The sequence below is a fragment of the Bactrocera dorsalis genome, chromosome 3 (genome assembly GCF_023373825.1).
Source record: "Bactrocera dorsalis isolate Fly_Bdor chromosome 3, ASM2337382v1, whole genome shotgun sequence".
Taxonomy (NCBI): Eukaryota; Metazoa; Arthropoda; class Insecta; order Diptera; family Tephritidae; genus Bactrocera; species Bactrocera dorsalis.
This window is the reverse complement of record NC_064305.1, coordinates 46,715,667-46,736,214: the sequence shown is the minus strand read 5'-3', so window position 1 is coordinate 46,736,214 and position 20,548 is coordinate 46,715,667. Positions and strand designations below refer to the sequence as shown.

The 20,548-nt window shown below is 40.1% G+C and overlaps 3 protein-coding genes across 3 annotated transcripts; all 3 read left to right on the top strand.

Annotated features, from left to right (window-relative positions):
* The first annotated feature begins 7,676 nt into the window (after nt 1-7,676).
* On the top strand, nt 7,677-8,594 carry LOC125777602 (uncharacterized). Its single transcript, XM_049452688.1, has one exon. The coding sequence runs from the start codon at nt 7,677-7,679 to the stop codon at nt 8,592-8,594; it is 918 nt and encodes a 305-aa protein (XP_049308645.1).
* Nucleotides 8,595-9,398: 804 nt separating this feature from the next.
* Nucleotides 9,399-11,510, top strand: LOC125777601 (uncharacterized). The gene is made up of 3 exons (XM_049452687.1): nt 9,399-10,496; nt 10,682-11,293; nt 11,346-11,510. The coding sequence occupies exons 1-3, from the start codon at nt 9,453-9,455 to the stop codon at nt 11,508-11,510; spliced, it is 1,821 nt and encodes a 606-aa protein (XP_049308644.1). The 5' UTR covers nt 9,399-9,452.
* A 274-nt stretch (nt 11,511-11,784) lies between these two features.
* LOC125777600 (uncharacterized) lies at nt 11,785-12,378 on the top strand. The gene has a single exon (XM_049452686.1). It carries the CDS (start codon nt 11,785-11,787, stop codon nt 12,376-12,378), a length of 594 nt encoding a protein of 197 aa, XP_049308643.1.
* The last annotated feature ends 8,170 nt before the right edge of the window (nt 12,379-20,548 follow it).

Genomic DNA, 20,548 nt, shown 5'->3' with positions numbered 1-20,548 from the left:
CCAAGAAAAGGCCGCCCATACCATAATATTTCCTCCTCCATGTTTCACTGTTTTTTGTGTACACCTAGAATTGTGCTGCTGGTTACTGGGGCGCCAGACGTAACGTTTCCCGTCAGATCCAAATCTACAAAACTTAGATTCATCACTCCAGAGAACGTTCTTCCAAAAAGAAAGTGGTTTGTTGATGTGGGCTCGTGCGAATGAAAGGCGTGCCTCCAAGTTCTTCTTAGAAACAAACGGTTTCTTCTGTGAAATGCATCCACGCAGTCCGCTTTCATTCAAACGACGTCTGATCGTTTTAGATGAAACCTCTATTCCGTATACTGCATAAACTTGGGTTTTAATTTCTTTAGGGCTCTTGAATGCGTCGTTTTTTGAAATCCAACGAATTAGATTGTCTTCTTTGGAGGTGGTTTTGCGAGGCCTAGGAGCTCGCACTGCGGATTTAACTGTCCCAAATTCGTCAAAATGTTTAATTGCGTTATAAATGAGCTTCCTTGAACACCCAAGCGTTTTTGCAACCACAGTTTTTATATTAAATAATCTCTCACCAACAAAATGTTTTGTATTCGAAAATAAATTTTTTTAAAACTTTAAAAAACTTCGACAGTCTAAGAAGTGTGCTAAATATGTGTCCACTCACAAAAGCTGCTGATCGTTAAATAATCCTTCTATTTACAACAGTAGCAAAACAAAGCGACGAAACTTTGCGGTATCTTACCTTGGCGCCTTGATCATGTCTAGACAAAGTGGCGCCTTTGAATTTTGTAACATTACGAAAAAAACACCGTTTGCATTTAGGTAGAGTGATGTGTGCTAAGTATATGACCACCACTGTAAGTGTGTAATAGAAAAACAAAAATTATCACATTTTAGAATACGGATATACAATATGTACAACTTATGTTTTAGAAAAATATGCATTGTTTATGATCTATATTTTGTTTTTACATTTTGAATAATTCCTTGGTCGAGAGGTTGTATTTCTGCCGTTAGGTTTGGTGGCAAAAATTTTACAAACACATTTGAATATTCATTTATTAAACTGTGGCTTGTAGCGTTATCAATGAACAAAATAATTTTTCTATTTTGCTTCTTCATTTGGTCATTGATAGATTTTATTTCGGTGAAATGCTCGCGGCTTCGCAGCGTTACCTATAACCAACGGCATTAACTTTTCTTCTGTACTGCTGCAGCAAAACAATACGCTCAGTCTTTCTTTTGCCAGTTTACCTCCTTTACAAACTGCGCCTTTTGCAACGAGACTTCGAGTAGGTAATTGACGATAAAACAATCCAGTTTCATTCGCATTAAACTGATTCTCAGGTAAATAATTTTTGAAAAGTAGGAAGTTTTTCTTTCCAAACTGAGGCAGCTTTAAGATCTACATTCGCTCCTTCACCACTTAAAGCTGTAAATTTAATGTTATATCTCAAGTGGAAAGATTATAACCACCCATTGCTTGCTTTAAAGTTCTCTATTTGTAACTCAGAAGCCAATAGCTTAGCCTTTTCTTGAATTATTGGGCCACTGATCGGAATATTCTTAGACCTGCATTTTTCAAAAAACGATTTCACTCCCTCATTTATTTTTTCAAAATCAGTAATACTTTTATAATACGTATATGTTCCTTTTTATTTTTAATATTAGCGATTGTCGATTTGGAAACTCCATATTTTTCTGCCAATTTCCTTATAGATAGGCTTTTATTAGCCGGTTCATTCAATATCTCACTTTTAATTTTCAGAGATAACTCCACTGGGTGTTTTCTTTTTGACATGATTGCAACAACAGATCAAATAAGCATAATTGTGTCAATAGCTAATCCATGAAATTTGATACATATCGTTTGAAAAATTTCATTGATGCCGAAATACAATTATGTACATTTGTGTGTAATATACATAGGTGTAGTACATAAGTAAATAGCATACAAATATGCATACATATTAAATGTATTATCCAAGATATAAAGGGATTTTAATGCTTTCTGTTTAAAAATTGAGACAAATTTTGTCCAACTTCCAAGATAGACAGTGTCGAAATTAAGCAGTGAATATATGGATATTTTGTACGATATTATTTTGGTACAGAACTTTTTGTCCAATTTGAGCGAGTGTCCAAGTTATAAGGGTGTCCAACTTTACAGGTTTTACTGTACAACAATTTGCCAAAAAAAAAACTTATCTTGCTGGTTCTGTTCCCGCCGCTCACCCTCTGCTATTGCTGCTTCTCTGCCCCGCTGTAAGTATGTCTGCCCTCGTTGACTGCTAATGCACTTGGTGTTCTAACTCGTTTGTTCTGTTTCGCTACTACGTATGTGTGTCGTTGTTAACCGCTAATACGGCTGTTGTACGCTGCTCTCTTCCTATTGGTGAACACTGTTCACTGACGCCGCTATTCTGCTTGCTTGCTGCTTTGCTGACTGTTGTAGTTGCCGTTATATTCTGGCGTTCCAACGGTATCAATTCACGCTACCTCGGACAGCAGGTACAGTTCCTCGAAACTTTAGGAAGCCGTAACCCACACGTTCACCCTTGTACCTTGCTTCACGTATGCCCGTTAATTCCTTATTCGAATCGTACACTTCTAACTTTTCACTTTTGGGCCATCCAGGTTGAGCCCCCAATTGTAGAATTTCTGATTTTACGGAATTAAAGTTCACTTTTGTATTACGTATGGTTTGCTTTATTCGCAATAAAATTCATATAAAGGTATCACTTAGATTTACGTTAGCCAAAAATCACCAAATTAGTACTGAGCGTCGCTACGCTCAGAGTTATAATAAAGGAAAAGGAATAAAATTAAAGTCACCAAATTTGCGGCGCATCCGCTACGCTGGATGTTAGAGAATCACTTAACTCTACGGAGTGTCTTTTACATCGACATGGAACGTTTTACTGGGCCCGGCGTTACAATTTAGAATGGAAATCACAAAAGTCACTTAAACGGGAAAACTGAGTGATATGCCGCTTTAGCGTCCTCTATTTGACATTCGGATAAGTGGTTGTCACATATCTCTTAATTATGATGAAATATGAAATTCGGACATTAATTCTAATCCAACATTAATATTTTCTTTCAACCATTATCATCATCAAGCATTATTATCGTCGTTATTAGGGTGGAATGTGTAAATTCATCCTAATGCATTAGTTGAGAACACACCTGAATCATCATCAGAGGTATTTGATCGATTTCACCACACAACAACATTTAACGTTGATTTTAATCACTTTGTATAATACTGGATCTCTCTCTGCATCACGAATTTCCGCAGAAATGATTTCATCAATGATCTGGTGTAACCACCATCCACCATCTAAAGACTCAACAGAGTAAATCTAGTATCAACAGCACCACATATGTAAAACGTTGCTTCAAGATTAAGTCCATCAAACACCGTAGCTGCTGTTTCAAAAGTCGTGCTGTAAGATCGTGATGATCGCTTGCTGATTGACAGCGATCCATAATTCCACACGTATTTCATCGCGTCCTGGGAGTACTCGTTCATGTGTCTTGAACTGCCATACGTTGATGGCAAAAAGAACGCCGATCGATATTAGCGCGATTTCTTCGCGGCTTCGTAGCAAATTTCAATCTGTAATTGAACACTTAGTTTGAAACACACATAAAGTTTTCACTGAATAATTTTCAATAATTTTTCTTTTGACTAGCTGGAATAAAAAAGCAAACGACCGAAATGGAACGATTTAAATAATTTACAAATCAAAATGTTGAAAAACAAAACAAAAAACTGGTGTGAAAAAACCTAATTTTTGAAATTGCCAATTTGAAAAATATATAGTAGCCGATCCTCAGACCTACTGAATGCGCGTACAAAATTCGGTAAAAATCGGTAAAGCCGTTTCGGAGGAGTACGGTAACTAACATTGTGACATGGAAATTTTATATATTATATTATCATTTTTATATAATTATTCTTTCCTTTCAGATTATTTTTACTTAATTAAACTTTATTTCAGATTTTATCACTATTTTTATTTAATTAATCTTTTCTTTTAGGTATTATTATCTATATACATATATAAAAATCAATGCCACTTTCTTTGTAATTTCATCAGTCATAAACGGCTGAACCGATTTGGCTGATTTTTTTTGTTGTATTTGTTATTATTAGGAGAAGGTTCTTATGTAAGAAAAAATTAGTTGCCGGAAACCCCCTAAAACAGCCACCCAACATATATACATACATATGTATGTAAGTAAAAATGATTGTTTGTTTGTTAGTAACGCTAACGCTCGAGAACGGCGGAACCAATCTTCATGAAATCAGAAGTTTTTCGCAGCGGATCTGGAAAGGGTTAGATATAAAAAAAACATATACTTTTCATAAGGAAAAGTCGAAAAATTGGAAATTTCCAAAAAGTGACGTTTCATACAATTCTTTTTTGTTTTGTTTTTCAATATTTTAATTTGTAAATTATTTGAACCGTTCAATTTCGGTCGCTTACTTTTTTATTCCGGAAAAATTATTGAAAATTATTCAGTGAAAACTTTATGTGTGTTTCAAACGAAGTGATCAATCACAGATTGAAATTCGTTACGAAGCAACGAAGACATCGCGCTAATATCGGTCGGCGTTCTTTTTGCCATCAACGTATGGAAGCCCAAGACACAAGAACTAAATGAGACTCCCAGGATGCGACGACATATGTGTGGAATTATGGATCGCTGTCAATCTGCAAGCGATCATCACGATAATATACCAAGACTACGAAGCGATGAAAACCAATATGGTGCATGGACCTTGCGGACACCACAATCCCACTTGCAACAAATGCACGAAACACTATCCACGTGCTTTTCTTTCGGAAACGCAAACTGGAAATGATGGATATCCACTCTATCGTCGTAGCTCATCGACAATGGCAGGACATTTACCATTCAACTTAGAGTAGTGAATATCGAAGTCGACAACATATGGATCATACCATATTCGCCACTATTGTCTAACTCACATTCAAAACTCATGCCAATGTTTGATAGTGTAGTTTGGTGAATTCGACTTCTTCGACTGTTGTGCGTCTCGCAGTTCATATGGAGAATGGCTAAAGAGTGTTTTTCAACCCAGAGAATACAGTACAGCCAGCGCAAACACTTCCAACAACATTGACATTCACATTGACGAGTTTTTTCTCAAATTGCGTCAGTGATTCGTTTGCGAGAACATTGCTCTATTCGGAAATGCCTTGATATCATACATGGAATGCATCGTCGAAGAAATATTTACGCAGAAAGCAAGGCCACCCAGTAGATTGACATCCAGGTGTGTTCTCAACTAATTCCTTAGGACGAATTTACATAATCCACCCGAAAAACGACGATTGCTAATACCTTCGGTTGCTATTGATAAATGTATGTGGTTCAATTTCATTTGAGTCATTGCGTACTGTGAATGGTAGTGTGTGTGTAACTTTTTGAGAAGCATGCAAGCAATTACAATTGGAACATGATAATAAATGTAATAAAACGATGGACAATTCGATTGCTACTTCGCATGCCACTTAAGTTCGCACACTTTTCGCGATGATCATTTCGACATATCAGCCTTCAAATTCGCGTCAATTACGGGATACGAAAAAAATTACATTGCCGATGAGATTTTACATTGTATTCGCTAAGAATTGGAAATGGGCAAATTCCAATCGTCTTGACAATGACACGAAGTCGTGAATTATCCAGTGGAATTTCTAAATTCTTTGGAGAGGCTTGGTATGCCGCAGAATCATTTGCGTCTTAAAGTTGGATCTGTCATTATTATGTTTCGCAATCTTCATGCGCCGAAACTTTGCAATGGAACCCGACTGATTGTGACGCAGCTATCGAACACAGGGGGGCAGAATGCTTAATTCTACGAATTCTTTTGAGTTTCAACGATTTGCCATTTCAGTTCAAACCTATTCAGTTTCCAGGTAAATTGCATTTGAAATGACAATCAACAGGACACAAGGATAGTAGCTAGAAGAGTGTGAGATAAATCTGGAAATGCGTTTTTCACACGGCCGGATATACGTGGTGTGTTCACGAGTTCGAAACCCAAGTTCTCTGAACATTTACGCACCAGAAAAGAAACCAAAAAAATTTTGTTCATCATGTTGCGCTACGTTAAAAAAAATTTAGAAAAATCGCAAATAAATGATTTTCAACACAATATAAATTCAACTTTCTTTTCATTTCAAAACATATAGTTTCACGCAGGAAAACGGCTGAGGGGTCAGCTAGTGATTTTATATAATTCATCTTTATTTTCAGATATTTGTAATTCTGTAAAAAATGTTAATGTTAATAAAGAAAGAGAAAATGCAACCCTGCATCAGCTGTCGATTGGGCATATTAGAGCAGGACATATAGGTTCAGAAACCCTCAAAAGTAGTGAAAAAAGTGGTGAGCTCGCCATAGACCGCGCGAAGATTCGAAGATTTTTCCCCTCACACGAACCTATACATGTGATCATATATCTCTGTTGCGCTCATTCAGCAGTGTCATATACAAAAAGTATATCTGTGTTGCTCTAATATCCCCAATCGACGGCTGATTTAGGGTTGCATTTTTTGATTCCTACTTTTAAAATTTCAAACAAAACTTTCTAATTTAAAAATTTTTATTTTATTTTATTTTTTACATATTTACATATAATTATATGAATAAAAATATATTTAATTAAAAAAAAAACGGGTGGGTAGTGCCGGGGCACACGGCCGTTGGTTTTAACGTGAAACGTCCATGTTAGATTGACGGTGTTCGAAATTGAGATATTGTATAGGGTATAATCCCACATCTAAGTTTGCATACGCTACGCCTATGGGGAAAATATCGCCTGATTGTAGCGTTATTTCTTCTTTCTTTTGTTATTTGTATTCAGCTATTGACTTATAGGCATATGTACATACATAAGTATGCTAGTGACGCTGACTGCTGCCTACTGTACATATGCACACCGCTAGCATATGCTCTATTCCCGAAATCCTAATTAGTTTACATACATATCTACATATTAAGTATAAGCGCATCTATTCGCACCTACACAAATTGTATTACTTATTGATGTGCAGTTATTATCATTGCACTTTTTGTACATGTACCTACTGAACAAGCAGGCATATAATTGCCGCTCATTGCGGATTTAAGTCAGTGCAAAGAATAAAGTCGTGACGACAGGTCATATTAACCGCAGCTCCTTTTGTTTTAATCTTATACATTTTGGTGCATTTTTAGTGAGGAACTGCGACCACCTGTTTTGAGTGTTAAGTGAAATGGCCTCGTTGAATTTACGTGCATCGGCACACGCTGCAATTGTGCGCCTTGGGAAAGAAATCCAAAATGCAGATTTCAATCCGGATAATGTAGAGTGTGAAGTTTTACTCAGCCGAGTAAATCAACATTTTGATCGGTTTATACATCACCACTTTGATCTGGTCAGCAAGGCGAAGGAAAACGAAATTGCATCTCACGAAGAGTTGTTTGCGACAACAGAATCCTTGTACACCACGTTGTGTGTCACGCTGCAACGCCGTTTAAATTCCCAGTCTGCCGTCCAGATTGCATGATCGACAATAAATCACGTGGCAGACATGCGACTGGATCCGGTATCAATTCCACGATTTGACGGAAAACCAACGAGTTGGTTGGCATTCAAGGACCTATTTGAACCAATGGTTCATAATCGAACTGACCTGGATCCTGCATATAAGTTGGGTAAGCTACGCCAGTGTGTCGATCAAGAAAGTGTTCCGATGATTGGAGGATTATATACCGGTGGCTACCACGAGGTGTGGTCCGAGCTAAAACGCCGTTATGATAATCCTCGCCTACTGGCAGAAACACACGTGCAGATCTTTCTTGATCTACCGAACAACCCACCAGAGGCTTCGAATACGCTGCGATCGATCGTTGATTGTGTGCGCAATTCATTTCGTGCACTTGCCGTGATGGACATTCCAGTGCACCACTGGGATGCAATAGCAGTTCCTGTACTTTTGCCCAAGTTACCAACAACAACGCGAAATGAATGGGGAATGAGCCTCACATCCGTGAGCATACCGAAGTTGGAAGATTTGCTGCTATTTCTCGAACGACGTGCCAACAACATTACCGTTGCACCACAAACCGTTAGCACACAACCGTTGTTTAGGCGTTTCGCCTCTCGTACAGTTAAGGCGCACGTGGGCGCCACGAATAATACTCAATGTACAACCGCCACCCCCGCCAATGTTGGTTGCCCTCAGTGCTCAGGTAATCATCGTCTAATAAGGTGTCTTCAGTTTCGAAACATGCAAGTCCCTGAACGGTGGGAACGTGTAAGGCGTTTAGCAGTATGTTTCAATTGTCTACGATCAGGATATACCGTCCGCCAGTGTTCTTCTGGTGCATGCTCGTTTTGTCAGCAAGGGCATAACACGCTACTTTGCCGACGTACAGGTACAAGACCTGTGGAAAATATAGCGGATACCAGTGTATCACCATCATCAGCAGCGTCGGTAACAACGCCTAGCTCTACATCAAAAATTAACTCAGGTGCTGCGGCGAACCACACTTCTACCGGACCGCAAGTGTATTCCTGCCAGCAATGACAATTAGATGAGGTCCAGTCATTAGTTGCGCAAGATGACCGGACCGTTTTACTTGCGACGGCTAAGGTGCTCCTTTCGGATTGCCATGGGAGGCCTTATGAATGCCGTGCATTATGCGACATCGGATCTCAGGTGAGCTTTCTCAGTGAATCCATGTTTAAAATTCTGAATCTTCGTAGAACTCCGGGGCAGATCCGAGTAGAAGGTATAGGCGCCAATGCAGCCACGTACACAAAGGGTTCCACAACTGTACGATTGAGGTCCCTCGTTGACGAGACTTTCTCGATGCAATTTGAAGTCTACATCCTACAATCGATTACGACTATGACACCAATATGCAAGGTCGACTCCTACGCCTGAGATCACCTTTCTGGACTCCAGCTTGCCGATCCAACATTTGGTACTCCGGCCAAAATTGATCTACTTATTGGCGCAGATATATGGCCCGCTTTAATTGCCGATGGGATTGCTGCGGGACTCCATGACGAACCGTGCGCGCTCTGTACCCGCCTCGGTTGGGTTGTGTTTGGCCCTGTGATGGTCAATACTCCAAATCATTTGGCGCATACTCTAACTGTCAGTAAATGTATAGGCGATCAGCAACTGGATAAACTACTGCAGAGGTTCTGGCAGGTTGAGGACAATGGTCCTGCCGATGAACTCTCGGTAGACTCTTGTGAACGGATTTTCATTGACACTGTACGTCGCACAGCGAGTGGACGCTATAGTATACAAATACCGTTTCTTCCGAATGCTCCAGTGTTAGGAGATTCATATCAAGCAGCGCGCCGTCAGTTTTTTCATCTTGAGCGAAAATTAGCTGGTGACCCTGAACTTCGCGACAAATACATCACGTTTATGCAAGAGTACATAGCACTCGGTCATATGAATCCCGTGGAAGACGATTGCTTCGACCCGACGCAATGCTATTACATACCCCATCATGCGGTGACAGGGAAATTTCATGTGGTATTCAACGCGTCCTGCAAAACCACGAGTGGAGTGTCATTGAACGACACTCAGTTTTCGGGACCACAGCTGCAAGACAATTGGATTGATATTCTTCATCGGTTTCGACGTTATCGAATAGCTATAACAGCCGATGTCAGGAAGATGTTTCGACAGGTTGAGATCAACCCCTTGCATCGTAAATGGCAACGCATCTTGTGGCGGGAGTCACCAGTCGAACCACTACGTAGCTTCGAGTTGGCAACAGTAACGTATGGAATGACAAGCAGTCCATACAATGCGATCCGCTCCTTACGCCAATGTGCTGTAGATAACTACAACATTGTGGGGGACGAAAACCGGGCTTCTAGGGCAAGAAACAGTATCCTTGATGGATTTTACGTCGACGACTATTTGGAAAGTTTTGACTCTCTGTTGGAAGCTGTTAGTTGTGCTCATGATGTCAATACGATCCTTCGTCAAGGTCACTTCATTCTTGACAAATGGAATTCGAACTGCGCCAGAGCACTTCATGCTATCACCGATCCAGGGAAATCGGAGGTAGAAATTGAATTATGCGATTCCAACGCCACTGTGTTAGGCTTACATTGGAATCCGTTGAGCGATGAGCTGTTTTTTAAGGTGAGAATTGAGGACTCACATACACTACCAACAAAGCGTAGTATCTTAAGTGACGTTGCAAGGCTGTATGACCCGATTGGTATACTAGCGCCAGCTGTAGTTCTGGCCAAAATGTTCATTCGAACCCTGTGGAGGAAGGATCTTAACTGGGACACTCCACTACCTGTGGAATTACAAGACCAGTGGCTCGAATTTCGAAATGGTCTTGAAGAACTAGCGCGAATCCGTGTACCGCGTTGGTTAGGGATGTCACCTCATGCATTTTGTGCACTTCATGGCTTCTGTGACGCTAGTTCGAAGGCGTATGCTGCGGTGAGGTGGCACCTGTGAAAGAGATTACTATACCACGCTTGGAACTTTGTGCGGCCCACCTGCTGGTATTCACTCTACGTCATGTGCAAAAGGCGCTCCGTTTAGACAACGTCCCTTACACACTCTGGAGTGATTCAACTATCGTTTTACATTGGATTCATAAACAACCTTCAGTTTTGAAACAGTTCGTCGGTAATCGAGTTGCATACATCCAGGCCCACACCAAAGTAGAATGTTGGCGACACATTCGCTCCGAGTATAATCCGGCCGATTGTGCAAATCGAGGAATTACGCCTGCAAGCCTTCTGCATCATCCGCTATGGTGGACAGGTCCACCTTCTCGTTATATATGCATCGAAAACGATCCAGTTGTGCCAGAACTAACGGAGGAGCAACTCCAGGCACAGACCCTAGAATGTCAACCTTTTCGTACTCTTATAACCACTCGCCAGGATGATCACCAATGTCTTATGACTTCCTCGAATGGTCACCGAATCCCTCTCATTGAGAAATTTAGCATACTTAGTCGTGTTCTCAATACAACAGCGCGATTAAGACGTTTTCTGCCACGTTACAAGGGTCAGAGGTCGAATATTGTGACAGCAGAAGAATACGAATGGGCTCTGCTTCTAACTGTTAAACAAGCTCAAGGTAAGGCATATAGACGAGAAATTAATGCTCTGAAATCGAATTCCAGGTTAGACAGTCGAAGCCACCTATTAGCCCTAAATCCATATGTGGATCTTGAAAGCATTTTGCGAGTCGGCGGGCGTCTCCGAAATGCAGAAATATCTAATGTAATATTCCCAAGGGATCATTTGCTAACTTATTAATTGCTGATTCCCATAGACGATGTCTTCATGGTGGCATCCAGCAAATGTTACAGTACCTGCGACGACGGTTTTGGATAATTCACGCGCGCTCGCAAGTGAAGGCGTACATATGGAAATGTACCGTGTGTCGGAGACATCAACGTATTCTCCAGAATCAACAAATGGCTTCGTTACCCCGTGAACGGGTATTTGTGGCTCCAGTGTTTTCAAACAGCGGCCTAGATTATTGTGGTCCGTTCCATGTTCGCATTGGTAGTAGAAGATCAACTACAACATCTAAGACATATGCTGCTATATTCGTCTGTATGACCTCACGAGCAGTCCATATAGAACTTGCTGAGGATTTGAGTACGAGATCCTTCATAGACGTTTACGACTGATTTATTAGTCGCCGCGGTATTTGTGCCAAGCTCTTCAGCGACAACGGTACCCAGTTTGTGGGCGCTGATAAACAAATGCGTGAAGATGTGAAGGAATGGGTATCCTCATACGCGCAACAGCACGTTGCTTATGTTGGTACTCAATGGAAGTTCATTACCCCCGCTGCGCCACATCATGGTGGCATCTGGGAAGCAGCGGTCCGCTCGGCCAAGAAGCATTTACTTCGCATTATGGGCCAACAGTCATTGCGATATCATGAGCTTTTAACGCTATTGACAAGAATTGAAGCGTGTCTTAACTCACGACCAATTGTAGCCTTACATGATGACCGCGAAGGAGGACTAGCCTTAACGCCAGGGGATTTCATAATTGGCCGACCACTCAATTGCCGTCCTGAGCCACCTTTACCAGATATACCGCACAACCGCTTCCATTATAGGCAGCGCTTGCAAGGAATGTTCGAACATTTTTGGAAACGTTGGCAAAATGAGTACCTAAATTCGCTTCAGGCCCGTAGTAAGTGGATGCGGCCTGAACCAAGCCTCCAAGTAGGAGATGTCGTACTTATTCGAAATGAGAATTTGCCACCCGCCTGTTGGCGCATGGGTCGTATCACGGACACCCATCCTGGCAGCGATGGCCTTGTCCGCGTCATTACGATAGAATAGAATGGAGATCGGTTGACGGATGAAGGCATGTACGTCAAACGCCACTGTCAACGTCCTGTACAAAAGGTGGTAAGACTAACCGGAATACACGAAGAAATTCTGAACCGCGAGGGTTCAGCCGGGGAGGATGTTCGAGATTGAGATATTGTATAGGGTATAATCCCCCATCTAAGTTTGCATACGCTACGCCTATGGGACAAATATCGCCTGATTGTAGCGTTATTTCTTCTTTCTTTTGTTATTTGTATTCAGCTATTGACTTATAGGCATATGTACATACATAAGTATGCTAGTGGCGCTGACTGCTGCCTACTGTACATATGCACACCGCTAGCATATGCTCTATTCCCGAAATCCTAATTAGTTTACATACATATCTACATATTAAGTAAAAGCGCATCTATTCGCACCTACACAAATTGTATTACTTATTGATGTGCAGTTATTATCATTGCACTTTTTGTACATGTACCTACTGAACAAGCAGGCATATAATTGCCGCTCATTGCGGATTTAAGTCAGTGCAAAGAATAAAGTCGTGACGACAGGTCATATTAACCGCAGCTCCTTTTGTTTTAATCTTATACAGACGGTGTTTTAAGTATTTTAATAAAAAAGAACAGGTACATAATAGAAACATAAGTTACTTATTATTACGATTAATATTCGACAACAAATGGCAGTGAACGCACAACACCAGGAGAAGACGAACCCGATACCCCAATCGATGACGATGGAAAAGACGTTCCATTGCCCGACCATGAAGAAGTTCGAATAGCAATTGCACGCCTGAAAAACAACAAAGTGAAAGGGGCCGATGGATTGCCGGCCGAGCTATTCAAACACGGCGGCGAAGAGCTGGTAAGGTGCATGCATCAGCTTCTTTGCAAAATATGGTCGGACGAAAGTATGCCCAACGATTGGAATTTAAGTGTGCTATGCCCAATCCATAAAAAGGGAGACCCCACAATCCTCGCCAACTACCGTGGGATAAGCCTCCTCAACATCGCGTACAAGGTTCTATCGAGCGTATTGTGTGAAAGATTAAAGCTCACCGTCAACAAACTGATTGGACCTTATCAGTGTGGCTTCAGACCTGGTAAATCAACAACGGACCAGATATTCACCATGCGCCAAATCTTGGAAAAGACCCGACACTCACCACATATTCGTCGATTTCAAAACTGCTTTCGACAGCACGAAAAGGAGCTACCTTTATGCCGCGATGTCTGAATTTGGTATCCCCGCAAAACTAATACGGCTGTGTAAACTGACGTTGAGCAACACGAAAAGCTCCGTCAGGATCGGGAAGGACCTCTTCGAGCCGTTCGATACGAAACGAGGTTTCAGACAAGGCGACTCCCTATCGTGCGACTTTTTCAATCTGCTGCTGGAGAAAATTATTAGAGCTCCAGAACTGAATCGAGCAGGTACAATCTTTTATAAGAGTGTACAGCTGCTGGCGTATGCCGATGATATTGATATCATCGGCCACAACACCCGCGCCGTTAGTTCTGCTTTCTCCAGACTGAACAAGGCAGCAACGCAAATGGGTCTGGCAGTGAACGACGGCAAGACGAAATATCTCCTGTCATCAAACAAGAGTCGTCGCACTCGCGACTTGGCTCTCACCTCACTCCTGACAGTCATAACTTTGAAGTTGTAGATAATTTCGTCTATCTTGGAACCGGACCCCGGAGGAGCGACTGGAAAGAATTTTTCGAAATAGTCACACTGATTATCTGCTCTACATTCGGCAGCGAGATTTCGAGACGCTAGCCGAACTCATCACACTGGCAGAAGAGTACGAAGGGATATACGAAGGACAACGACGAGGAGTAGAGCCACCTCGACGCGAGATGACGAGACACATCATAGGTGACCACGAGGTGAGAAATGTAAGTAGGCCGTTACCACGTCCAACACAACATCACGCAACGGTAGAGGGGCATCGCCAGCAACCATCTACGAGTAGAACCGTTAGCCCGGGAAATATATGCTTCAGATGTGGTCAAAAAGGTCACTATGCTAGGAGATGCCGTAATCCCAAGAAATGGTGTTGCAGGGAGTGTGGCCGAGCGGATGTGCTAACGAAAGAATGTTGTCATCAACAACAGGGAAACGATCAAGGATTTCGCCAAAAACAAGGCGCGGCGGACCCACGGAACTCAGCGCCGAACCACCAATAATTATGCATCAGGAACTCGGCCGGCTATACGCCCTAATCACGCTTGGCGGAGACCCGGCGGAAGCCGTCATTGATACCGGCGCTTCGAAAAGTTTCATATCACCACGAGTTGCAGAACATATGGACGCAACCGGGAGCGGTAAGAAGGTGACCGTAGCTATCGAAATACAAATGGCCGATAGCACCACCAGCAAGATTTTCGACGCCGTGGAAACCAACATTCAACTCGGACAGACATCGCTAAAGGCAGTGTTACACGTGATGCCCGGAGCCATTGATGACGTCATACTCGGATTGGATACACTGGGGAACATGGGAGCTATAGTATCCTGCGGAGGTCACCAGGTAGTGCTGAAAGCGTTGGATGCGCAGCAATCAACGGCCCCCCGCACCATGTCATCCGAGGCCGTAAGCAACATGACCCTAACCACGCCAGACACACGCCTGCTAAAGCGCGGGATGAAAAGAAGAGGAAGACGTAAACTTAAGTGCAGAAGGGTCAATCGACTCGAGACTTCATCGACCACCAACCAGAGAAACGAAGCGACCCGTATTCGTGACTTCTAAGACCAAGAACTTCGAAAGCATGAGTGGAGTGGAATCAGCATTTGAAAGCATCAAGCAAAAGTTAACGGAGGCTCACAGACACAGAATCTGGAAGGAGGCGAACGCGTAATATCCTACGCCAGCCGAAAATTAAATGAGTCAGAGAAAAACTATTCAGATACCGAAAAGGAGTGCCTCGCCATAGTCTGGGGAAGTCGGAAAACGAGACCCTACCTAGAAGGATATCGATTTAAGGTGATAAGCGATCATATGTCACTGAAGTGGCTGAATTCCATAGAGAGCCCCTCCGGTCGTATAGCACGATGGGCTTTAGAATGACAGCACCATACTTTCGACATCGAATATCGTAAAGGGAAACTCAACCAAGAAGCGGACGCACTGTCCCGGCAGCCGCTAGAGAACGTACGCCAGTGTGAGTTCTGCCAGAAATACAAGGAAGGACAGCAGAGACCAGCAGGGAAGATGCTCTCACAGGTGGCACAAGAACCGTTTGCCACAGTTTGCACCGACTTCATCGGACCCTTACCGCGATCAACTCATGGCAATACAATGCTACTGGGGTTTTTCGCCCGCTTCAGCAAATGGGTTGAATTAGTCCCCATGAGGCGCGCTACAGCTGAAGGACTTCGTCGCGCATTTAGAGAGAGAATCCTCGCAAGATTTGGTGTTCCGAAGATCCTTATTTCGGACAATGGTGTTCAATTTATGAGTACACTATGGCAACACTATCTGAAGGAATTAGGGGTACGCCAGCAATTCACGGCACCTTATACACCTCAAGAAAATCCCACGGAAGGAGTAAACCGCGAATTATTGCACAACTCAACAAATTACGACACCAGCAATGGGACGATTTTCTCCCAGAGATCGAGCTGGTAGTAAATTCCAGCATCTCGGCCTCCACAGGGTATAGCCCGGCATTTCTCGTACAAGGACGAGAACCGCGACTGCCAAAGGCCCTTTTCGACGAAGTTAATATCGGCACAGGTATGGTACCCATGACGGCTGAAGAAAAGTACAACAGGATGCAGGAGGCCTTCAGAATCGTTCGACAAAACATGGAGAGAGCATCCACGGATCAAGCCCGCCATTATAACCTGAGGCGTAGAAAATGGACTCCCGCGATCAGAGAGCTAGTCCTCGCGAAGGAACATCATCTTTCTAAAGCCGCGGACGGTTTCGCCGCAAAGTTAGCCCCGAAGTACGATGGTCCTTATAAAATTCTAAGATACATTTCACCAGTGATCGTACATGTCCAGAAGATCGACTGTGGCAAGGAGAAAACAATGAACATAAGCGAAATGAAGCTGTACAACACTTTTCGCGGCACAAATTTAAAAATTACAAATTTAAAAATGAAAATAAAAATAAATATAAATCCTTACTCAAACGAGCATATCTACTGACCAAAACGAGTAGATCAAATTCATTCGACCGTGAGCCGTCAGCGAGATAAGACATCCGGAGAATTTTTCTAAGATATATACACACAAGATAAACGACAAAGATAAACGGACACAGTCTGCTATCACCCCCACCAGATATGGGCAGCAGAGTCCTGGATGAGGGGTAAGGTCACCCACGCAACCACGGCCCACAGTGAGACAGCCCAATAGTAACCGCGGCAAAAAATGGTTTTTGACGTGTCGTCCAATTTGGATGAAATTTTCACAGTATATTAACAGATATATGAGTAACAATTCCCTGAAATTTCAGCCTCATAACTTCATTACTTTTTGGTCTAGAGGTCAAACTTTAGGTATGCCAACGCGCTTGAAATATGTTAGTTCAATATGTAATAATCAAAAGCTTATTAAAATAAAAGTACATAATAAATGTAACTTTAAAGTATTTTTTTAATTAATATAGTTATTGTAGAATGAGTAAATGAAAAAATAAATTAAAAAAAACACAATTTTTTTTTTTCTTAACAACAGAATTGTGGTGCAAAAATTGAACATTTTGCATTTTCAACGGCCTAGAATATATAGCAGCCCCTCGCCCTAGGTGCAGACTTATACCAAATGAAAGTTTGAAATCTCAGCTTTAATTTAAAGTAGAGGACATATAGCAAAAGTTTGCAAAAGCACATTAAATATACAAAAAACTACAAAAAGTACGTAACGCGCACATTCTGTCGCTATACGTATGTTAGCATGCAATAGCATGTTTACAACTTTTTACTTTTATTTTTTTTAATTGTTTACTATTCACTTATTGTGCAAGAGAATAGTAATAAATTACATTTGTTTTTTGTTAGTTATTCAGAATTATGCTTTAAAGATCATTTATGTTTTAATAAAAATATTCTTGTTTACATAAATTTAATTTACGTTATTAATTTGATAGATAATTTTGTTGAAGGTCATTGACTTTGGGTTAGATAGTTGCATAATTTTTAATTTAAATTGATAGTGCAAGATATTGTTTTTATGATCTCTTTCTAATGTGGTTAGTTTAATTGTTATATTGCAGTGCCGTTTGTCGCCTGGCAGGAAAATAGAAAATAGTCTTTTGCATTATAATTATTTTTGTCGTCCAAAGCTTATAACCCTTTCAGCCCCAAAGGACTTTTTAAACGATGTCAAACATATATAGAAGTTGCTTATAAGCAACTTTGGGGCTAAAAGGGTTAATCATGATCATGAAGTTGATCTATAAGATGTGTATTTTAAAGAAGTTTTTGTGTATTTGACTTTTTAAACGATGTCAAACATAGATAGAAGTTGCTTATAAGCAACTTCGGGGCTGAAAGGGATAAGCAGCCTAATATAGTGAGCATAATTTTGGTTTTGGTTGTTGTTGGTTTTTGGGCATCTTTTCCATCCGCTGAGCCAAACCAGTTTTTTTTTTTTGCTCAAACATATGTACATCTGTACACACATAAATGACCGTGTTTTTATCAATTTTAGTGAAGTAAAAAAGTAAGAGAAAAAAAAAGAAGCTCACGTAAATAAGAATATTCTCCTTGTATTAATAATAACTTTTAGCTGTTAATCTTAGCAAGCCATATTATAGCACTTACTTATTAAAAACAAACTGTAAAATAATATTACATTGTTGTTGTTTTAAATATTATTGATCAACAAATGGTAATTGCAATTATATATGTAATTCACAATCTATTTGAGCATGCAAGTTTTAACAAGTTTATATAAAGTGATAAAAAAAATTCAACAAGGTCATGGATAATTCAACAATTTCTTATAGTGCAATTTTTAATATTTGGATCGATAGCAATAAAGATTTTGATGTTGTTGTTGGTGTCATATCAACAAATTACAATGAAATGTCAGACTTAATTATTAAAAAATTTCGTGATTTTTTAATAAAATATTTAATACCAAAATTTAAATCCAAATGGAACAAATCTGGGCGCATAAAAAGTAAATTTTTGGCTGATAATGAAGAATGGCTTGCACAGCTTTACACCATATGTGAAGAAACTTTGGATGATGAACAACCAAGCACTTCGCATTCCGTTAAGCGTGGACGACCTGTAAAAGCTTTCGAAGAAAGCCAAGAAAGGTCTAAGAGAAGTAAAATATCTCAATTTTGTAAAAGTTTTCCAGAAGACTTAATAGTGTCTGCTACTAAAAAATATGAAAAGAGTAAACAATTCAAATCATTTACACCAGAGAAAGCACTCAGCCTTATAATTGATACTTCACTATCAAGACACCGATATGATGTTTTAAGAAGCTCTGCAAAAGAAATTGGTTGTGACATATTCCCACACTACAGCAAAATATTGGAAGTTAAAAAAAAATGCTATCCTGCAAATATTAAGGTTGATGAAAGTTTTAGCAGTGTTGGATTACAAGAATTACTTGATCACACTGTTTCAAGAATTTTTCAAGTAAAAACAAAAACTAAGATTGATGAGATTCCAAATGAGTTGAATCTAATAAGTAAATGGGGTGTGATGGATCATCAGGGCACAGTGAATATCAACAACATTTCACCGATGAAAATGTTTCTGATAAAAATACGTTTTTAACATCTCTTGTTCCGTTAAAGTTAACAATGATTTTTATTCGTGTTGGGAAAATTCAGTACCATCTTCAACAAGACCTTGCAGGCCTATGAGATTCGAATTTGTAAAAGAAACAGCAGATGTTATTAACAATGAAGTAAATCGTGTAAATGCAGAAATTCAAAATTTAAAAACGACAGAATTCGAAATGTTCAACAAAAATTTTGCGATATCTCATAGTTTAACTGTGACGATGATTGACGGAAAAGTGGCAACAATAGTAAGTAAGAATTGCTCGATGGCTGTTTGTTTCATATGTGGAGCAAAACCTAATGAAATGAATAATTTGGATGCAGTTATTTTGAGAACAAATTCAGCTGAAGCATTGAAATTTGGAATTTCGCCGCTACATGCTCGAATAAAATTCATGGAATGTATATTACATATCGGTTATAATAAAAGTTTCAAAGCGTGGAGGACAAATAAAGATACAAAAGAACAGAGAGAAGCTGTTAAAACAGAAATGAAAAAAAACTTCAAATTAGTTCTGGGCTTAAAAGTCGATGTGGTGAAACAAGGCATGGGAACAACCAATGATGGTAATGTCTCCAGAAGATTTTTTGAAGATACAGAAATAACCGCTGACATAACTGGTGTAAATGTAGACTTAATTCACCGCTTTAAAATTATATTAAATACTATAAATAGTAGTAAAAATATAGATGTTGGTAAATTCCATACGTATTGCATGGGCACTGCAAATTTATTTGTAGAGCTTTATGGCTGGCACTACATGCCCATCACTGTGCATAAAGTTCTCATTCACGGCAGCAAAATGGTGACTGAGGCTATATTGCCAATAGGTTTGTTTGCAATTTTTATTTTTGAAAGTATTTTTTTAAACTTTATTTAATATTAACTTTTTTTTGCTACAGGAATGTTATCCGAAGAAGCGCAAGAAGCAATGAATAAGGAGTATAGAAACTGTAGGCTATTCCATTCTCGTAAAAATTCACGTATTTCTACGAATGAAGATGTAATGCACTATTTGCAAATATCATCAGATCCTTATATTAATTCATTTAGAATGAGAAACAAAATGAAAAAATTAGAATACCATGATGATGTTAAAAAATTATTGATTGAATGAAAAAAATATTGTTTTTTTTGTTGCATTTCAATGGGAGGTGGGCGTATTAGTGGGCGTGTTATTGTAATTTTTGCATGAAACATTTTAAATGATATAAATTACAGTAATATAGAATTTGAAGGTTGTTGTTCGCTGCACTTAGTTTTACAGGGTATACTTACGTGTGCCTTGGATTATATATCCCTTTTTGTTCGCGCTTAATTGCAAAAATTTATAATTTAAAGATAAAAGTGTAACAATTCAATTCACGTATATTTTTCGTTTCGGGGGAAACTTCACCAGGTTGGCA

Bases quoted from the DNA above. Each gene is read 5' to 3' on its own strand.
- LOC125777602 (XM_049452688.1), top strand. From the start codon at position 7,677: ATGGTTCATAATCGAACTGACCTGGATCCTGCATATAAGTTGGGTAAG.
- LOC125777601 (XM_049452687.1), top strand. From the start codon at position 9,453: ATGCAAGAGTACATAGCACTCGGTCATATGAATCCCGTGGAAGACGAT. The intron at 10,497-10,681 runs GTGAGGTGGCAC...GTTTTGAAACAG, and splicing joins GTTCGAAGGCGTATGCTGCG to TTCGTCGGTAATCGAGTTGC. The intron at 11,294-11,345 runs GTAATATTCCCA...TGATTCCCATAG, and splicing joins GAAATGCAGAAATATCTAAT to ACGATGTCTTCATGGTGGCA.
- LOC125777600 (XM_049452686.1), top strand. From the start codon at position 11,785: ATGCGTGAAGATGTGAAGGAATGGGTATCCTCATACGCGCAACAGCAC.